Source organism: Plectropomus leopardus, chromosome 9, assembly GCF_008729295.1.
Source record: "Plectropomus leopardus isolate mb chromosome 9, YSFRI_Pleo_2.0, whole genome shotgun sequence".
Lineage (NCBI taxonomy): Eukaryota > Metazoa > Chordata > Actinopteri > Perciformes > Serranidae > Plectropomus > Plectropomus leopardus.
In genome coordinates, this window is record NC_056471.1 from 21,390,832 (window position 1) to 21,398,207 (window position 7,376).

The 7,376-nt window shown below is 40.2% G+C and overlaps 1 protein-coding gene across 2 annotated transcripts; it reads left to right on the plus strand.

Annotated features, from left to right (window-relative positions):
* Positions 1-3,841: 3,841 nt before the first annotated feature.
* On the plus strand, positions 3,842-7,116 carry p2ry4 (pyrimidinergic receptor P2Y4). 2 transcript variants are annotated; one of them, XM_042493456.1, is made up of 3 exons: positions 3,842-4,095; positions 4,827-4,897; positions 5,415-7,116. In XM_042493456.1, exon 3 carries the CDS (start codon positions 5,465-5,467, stop codon positions 6,554-6,556), a length of 1,092 nt encoding a protein of 363 aa, XP_042349390.1. In that variant the 5' UTR covers positions 3,842-4,095; positions 4,827-4,897; positions 5,415-5,464; the 3' UTR covers positions 6,557-7,116. The 2 variants fall into 2 exon arrangements, with proteins under 2 accessions (XP_042349390.1, XP_042349391.1); XM_042493457.1 differs by lacking the exon at positions 4,827-4,897.
* Positions 7,117-7,376: the final 260 nt, after the last annotated feature.

The window sequence follows — 7,376 nt, forward strand, 5'->3', positions numbered from 1 at the left end:
GAGAAAAAGGGTGGAAAGTATTCATTTATTTCTTTTAAAACTCACGTTAAATGCAATGGGGTATTTATATTGACATAGTTTGTCCATGAGTGCACTCAAGCATGTTTTAGTAAATGTCAGACAGATTTCAAAACTACCTTTTTGGATAATAACAACAACACAAAGTTAAAATACCTTGCTAAATTTTTAATATACTTCTTGCCTGTTACAAAAAAATCTCTGAAAACAGGAATATTTGTCATTTTAAAAGTTAAACTTGAGTGTCTCCTACCCTGTTGAAAAATCAATTTTTGTGTTTGTCCTGTAGAGGTTTCAAATTTCACACCACCCTTCTCAAAGTTATATAATTGACCAAACAAACTAGTTGTGATATCGTGTAATTATGCTCATGCAAGTACACGTCTGCTAACATCAAACTCTGCACAGACACGTTCTGCACAGTAAAGGTCAAGCATCCAGGAAAAATAACAATTAGTAAACACTTGAAAGCAAATAAACTCAGAAAAGGACGATTTCAGAGAGAAAAAGAGTTAACAATTGACAAATCACTTCATAGTGTGATAAAGTGTCTTTGCTTGTGTGTTGACATGTTTTCCATCTGTGAGGAACCGTAAACCGACGCTGTGCTTTGAGTGGGTCTCTGAAGAAGAACATGCTTTGTCAGTGGCCCACTCACATTCCAGACATCTTAACCACAGAAACCCAAACAGTGCACAGACACAGAAACTCGCACTGCTGCCACCAAGCTGACCTGTTCACGTAGAGCCACACATTACCATCAAGCTGACCCCCCCACACACACACACACACACATGCATTCTTACTGCATCTTTGTATAGGTTAAAGGGGTTTCTTTCCATATGTGATGGATTTGTTTCACCCTTATTCAGCATATTATATCACATATTGTCCAAAAAAGAATTGCAATAAATTATATTATTGTCATTTTAAGACCATTTTATGCCACAGATATGATGATAATATAGGCCTAATAAAATAATAATGCAAGTGCATCTTTAAAAGACCATTGAACTTTATTTCCACCAGATGTAACAGCATACTGTGTCTCAGCGTAGTTTATTCTTTTCATTCGGTTTAGATACTGTAAAACAAGAGAAGATCAAAACCTAGAATATGGCTGGACCATGTATAAAATGCTAGTGGGCTTTTGATTTGAAACAATTACTTTTGATATGAAACAGGAAGGGACCGGAGTATGCTCAGTCACAGACTTTCACCTTGACTTTTGCTTACAGTGTTGGCACTGTTGTTACGGTCCAGCCCAAAAATAAATGTAAATATGTACATGAAGAACAGTACACTTATATTCGGGCCACACTGCCTGCGTGAGCAACACATAGGTGTCGTGGAACCTGTTTTTTTAATTACGGTGCCCATGTTAACAGTTTAGAGCAGTCACATTACTGTTGTGAGCAACGCTGCTCAGCTGCTGCACATCTGGATATCTTGCTGATTTTTCTTCCATGTGACGCACACCATCTTCAGAAAAAACAGACAGTGAAAACGGTCTTTTGAAAATTATATTGACATTATACTACCTTTTTACTATAGTTTCAATATCTTCATCTTTCACAGACATAAAGAAATACAAATATATTCGTCCTCAACCTTTCCTGTTTCCATTTTAAAATAAAAGCCCTCTGATTGTGTTTCTGTACATGGAATCTCTGTTAACACTGTATTTTATTGTGAAATACTTGCAGGACCATGTTATTGACGATGCGGTGGCTGCGTGGCTTCAAAGAATTAGTGGAAATACTGTTGTTTTAGCAGCAGGCAGCTCTGCCACAGCAGAGCCACAGCAACAACGCTGTCCGTGTGAACACGACCAGTGTGTGGGCCGCAGCATTTCCGCGAGCCTGCTGTCACAGGCTGCTCATGCATGCAGTGTGGCCCAGGTATAAGACAGTTTTAAGCATTAAGTTATCAAACTTTACTCATGTAGAGTTAGCTGGCTTACTAAATCCACCATGCTATTAGAGTAAGAGAAAATGAGGAATACAATAATACAGGACTGTCAGCACCTATTTATTTCAAAAAAGCAACGGCCAATGGAGGAACATCACATCAACATTCAGTCTGACCAAAGGTGTAACTTCATCACCCGCTCACTCACCCACAGGCAGACTTTTGTGTTTATAGGGCCGGCTTCGCACACTGTGGTCCAGCCAAAAATACTTGGGCGCTGCACCCAAGTCGTGTAATGGTCAGAAATACTCTGCTGTGTATTCTAACATCATGCTGGCTAAAAAGTTGCTATGTAAACAGAAACGCATGTAAACACAAGGGCAGTATTATGATATTTGGACATGCATGGCTTTGATCATTTTTGTTGACCTCAGTAAAGCCGATAACATCATTACCATAAATTAACTTCCAAATAATGCCGAGATTTATCTGGTGATAAACCTGTGAACTTTACAAGATCTGCTTTTTGCATGTGAACTGACCATAAAAGGGTAATTCAAACCAGATGTGTTTACAGTCTCGGGGTTATTAAAGTGGATATGACCTTGTTTGTGTTCGTGGGTCAATCCAATTTTTGGTAACTTATTAAGTGACAGCCTCGCCATACTTCACCTTACCTCACCTTAGTTTATCATCTGTCTCTGACACCAGCAACTGCTCATCCTGCCTGCTTTTATTTCTTTATGGTCAGCTGTTATAATTTTACGCCTCATCATGTGAATCTTACAGAAAAGCCTGAGACGACAAAGATTACAGAAGAGGCGGACCAGTTGATCCATCGCAGCTCCAGAGAGCAACTGTTGCGTTTTATAACAGCTGTATGGACTACTGTACAGCTGTGCAAATATTAACTTCTATAACATTTCAGCATTGAGCGCCATTAAGTGTTGTCATGGGAATGACACACATGATACTGATGATGTCAGATGTGTTCACATATTTTACTTGAGTTAAAGTGCCAATAAGACAATGGAGTTTGGCTTCCAGTTAACCAGCTTTAGAGTGCTGGTTCTTCATGCAATGGTGCCCCAGGATTTTTTTTTATAGGGGAGGCCAGATGGAGCGACTGAAACCAAAAGCCATAACTTAATTTTAGGCATTCTATTAATCCTTTGAAACTTGAGCAAATTGCTGTCTTGCTTTCTTTCAAAAACACTGGAGGGCAACGAGAAATGTAATAATAAATGGCCCAAAAACTAGCAAGAAATTAAGACATTACAAGAAAATTACTGGAAAATAGGCAAAAAAGAAAAATGTAAAATAAAATAAAAAAACAAACAAAAAACTAAGAAAATAACCTCAGTAAAGAGCAAAAACTCTTTTTTCTGTTTAATAATTTTAAGAAAATTGTAAATATACTTTTCTGAACATTGTTGGACAAGTTTTTCATTTCCTTGTCACCTTTTTTTTTTTATTATTATTTTATCATGTTATGTTTTCCCTGTGTTTTGAAACACCAGTGTCATCGTTACATGAGTTATACAATAATACCATTAATGTCATGAAAACACCATAAATTAGACAATAAATAATATCAATAGGGATAACATTTTCCTGTGAACTTATTATTATTATTATTATTATTATCGTCATCATTATTATTATAGTTATGACATTTAAAAATACCACATAGCATAACAGGAGTAGCCTACTTCTGTAAGTGTAGAGGTACATGAGAATCTGCTGTAAGGAGAGAAAACACACGTCAGGTAAAAGTATGGAGTATATAGTATGGAAATAAGCTCTGGTAGCAGTTTCACGTGGTCCACTAAATTGAAAGTGACTTTCACACTGAAGACATTTGGGCGGCAGTTTTGTCCACTCAGCAGTGTGACTTCCCATTTGAGCCGTGCAGTTCATGCTCTCTGTGTGTCCTGAGCTCAGTGTCTCTGCAGCGCTGCCATGGACTCCGACAACACTTTCACCGGAAAATAACTTTGTATGCGGCTGATGTCCACGGGCTGGACGGCTCAGAGACGAGGACAGGAGACGGAGAGAGAGGAGCAGCTGCCGGACTTTGGCTGGAAAGTTAGACTACTTCTCTGTAGCACCGGGAGGGATCAGATCAGCCTGACACCAGGTCTGTTTTTCGGGATCCCGGTTGGGGTGAGTAGCCGCAGTGTCACCGATAACTCGGTGCTTGTTTGTGTTCCCGTACTTTCGTCTCGAAGTGGAGGATCATAGTACTCAACGAGCCCAGTGTGTTTAAATAGCCCGCAGTTTTGAAGTAATTGTGCTTTAGTTGCGTATTTGCATTGTATTACTGTTACTTATTACCTCGTCTTCAATGTCGTTAAGTAACTAAGTACATTTACTCAAGTACTTTACTTAGAATTATGAGATACTTTTACCGTACTTAAGTAGGCGTATTTAAATTTTATACTACTTTATATTTCTACTCTGCTACTTTCAGAAGCAAATCTCGTACTTTTTACTCAGCATCATTTATTTGAAATCTGTAGTTGTTTTGCAGACTCAGATGAATAATACAATAATATACTGATATTGTTTTTTTTTCTGGGCTGATACAGATTATATGTAGTTTATGAGACCGATAACCGATATTTGGATATGCATTTACAATAGAAATGAAAATCTTTCTGTCAAAATGAAAAATTTGGAATATAACAAACTCCAACACAAAACTTTGTTTAAATGCCTTTAGCAAATGTGTAATCAAAACCGACATTTCCAACATCATATGCAGCCAGTTCCCAGCAGCTTTATAAAGTCAAGTGAACATTTAAATAAAAAAACAAATAAATAAAAATAGCTCCTTGAGGTTTTATAAAGTAAAACTTCCTCCCATGCTGACAATTTCTTTGCATGTATTGCAGACTGTCTTCCCTGGTGTTGGTTGAGTGTAATACGCCCATACTGCCTGGATCTTTTCTTTAGCATTGTGGGGGTAAGTTGGGGTGTGTCTTCCATCTTTATATACAGTCTGTGGTAAAACACAGACCAGAGGCAGAGAGACAGCTGCAGCAGAGCCAAAACTGTGCGCTTTTTGATTAATTAATTTCATAGGCGATTTTTGAAATTAAATGCCCATACAGTTAATCGCCCCCCGATAATTGGCCAGGATGATAATCTGTCAACCCCTAATCCAAAATATGGGCCTAATTAACAAATAAATTATGGTGTTGAGCTGTTTATATCGACATAAGGAGCATGTCCTCCTCCATGGACTTTGTTCTGTTGTCCTACTAAAGCGCAAAATGGACAAACTAAATACTAGCTCTAGTTAGGGCCTTTAACGTTTTCGTGTCAGCCGTGGTGGTTCTCCTACACGCTTGGCACAAGGGGGAAGTTTCAGCTCTGCAACTTTACCTCTAAATGCCACTAAATCCTTCATACTGGACCTTTAATTCATCTACATGTGCATTTTCTCTGCAAATAATGGATACATTTTCTTCCTTTTGAAGGATTGGTCAACTGCTGGTTTGAAAGTGCAGCACTGAGAAGTTGCATCACTATGGAAACAGTCAACAGCAGCGCCAACACGAACCAGTCATCGGTGTTCATCACAATCTTCAACTCCAGCTGTCGCTTCGACGAGGAGTTTAAATACATCCTGCTGCCTGTTTCCTACAGTCTGGTGTTTGTGGTCGGCTTCGTGCTCAACGCTACAGCTTTGTGGTTGTTCCTGAAGATGCGTCCGTGGAACCCCAGCACGGTGTTCATGTTCCACCTCGCCCTGTCCGACTTCCTGTACGTCCTCTCCCTGCCCACCCTCATCTACTACTACGCCAACCGCAGTCACTGGCCCTTTGGAGTGGCCGCCTGCAAAATCGTGCGCTTCCTCTTCTATGCCAACCTCTACTGCAGCATCCTCTTCCTCACCTGCATCAGTGTGCACCGCTATCTGGGCATCTGCCACCCAATCAAGGCACTGACCCTGGTGAAATCCCGCCATGCCCACCTGGTGTGCGCCATGGTGTGGGGCGTGGTGACTGTGTGCCTGGTGCCCAACCTCATCTTCGTCACCACCTCCAGGAGGGACAACGACACCCTGTGCCATGACACAACCAGCCAGGAGCAGTTTGAGGAGTACGTGGACTACAGTTCTGTCGTCATGGTGCTCCTATTCGGCATCCCGTTCCTGGTCATCGTGGTGTGTTACTGCTTGATGGCGCGGGCACTATGCAGACCCAGACGGGGAATATCTACCAGCCAGCAGGGCGCTGCTTCACGTCAGAAATCCATCAAGCTCATCATCGTGGTGTTGGTGGTGTTTGCCGTGAGCTTCGTCCCGTTTCACATCACGCGGACGCTCTACTACACCTCCCGCGTGTTGGATCTTAACTGTGAATTCCTCAACATTGTCAACTTTACTTACAAGATCACGAGGCCGCTGGCAAGCATCAACAGCTGTATTGACCCTATTCTGTATTTCCTGGCCGGGGATCACTACCGGTCCAAAATGATGTCCGTTTTGACAGGAAATAGACAGATGACAAGCAGCCAAGCACCTGAACAGGCACAAACACAGCCGAACCGTAACCAAAGCATTGCTCTCATCTATAAGAACCCAGCCCTTAATGCAGGTGGAAATTTTGACAGATAGTATGACGTTTACTGCAGAAAATCTGAAGTATTAAACATGTATCAATGCATGTAGGATTTCTGCTCAAGGTAAAGCTAACATTTCTAATGTCAAATGTAAAAGCATCTGCATGTTTTTTTTTTTGCACTGAGAGGTTATGAAGAGAATCAGTTTACTGTAACATTTACATACAGTATATGTCTTCACTACATCAAACTTCTGTTATAAGGACTGTGTTTAACAGCCTGTGTGTCACTTCCTCTAGCTTTTATTGAGGTAACTGTGTTTGTAAGATAAAGGTAAAGTGGTAAAGATACTTTACTTTACCTCAGCGTACAGTCTTCTACCACAAAGGGAGTTTTCCACCAAACTTCAGTTATAATAGACAGTATTTACGTAGCTTTATACTGTTCCTCTTTGTGGGGAAAAATGGGGCCTATGTAGAAAAAAAGGTTTACCTTCATATTATGGAAATGAAAACTGAGATGCTGGCTTTAAGAGTTTGACGCTGGTGGTCAAAAGTGCATTAAAGGGACAGTTCACATGAAAATCAAAAATCTGTATTTTTTCCCTTACCTTCGGTGCTGTTTATCAATCTTGATTGTTTTGGTGTGAGTTGCAGAATGTTGTAAATATAATCATAATAAAAATAATATAATAATGGAACTAGATGACTCTTGGCTTATGGTGCTCAAGGCTAAAAAAAAACCTGAGAAGTTTTATTTAGGAACTATTTTCTCTCTGCCGAACTACACCCTCAGACTGTATCACTGTGCAGAAGGAAGCGTGCATCTGCTGCTAGCTCGAGACTGTCCTAAAGAATATGAAGACATAGGGCATT

Excerpts from the sequence above, each read along its gene's own strand:
- p2ry4 (XM_042493456.1), top strand. The coding sequence starts at position 5,465 with ATGGAAACAGTCAACAGCAGCGCCAACACGAACCAGTCATCGGTGTTC.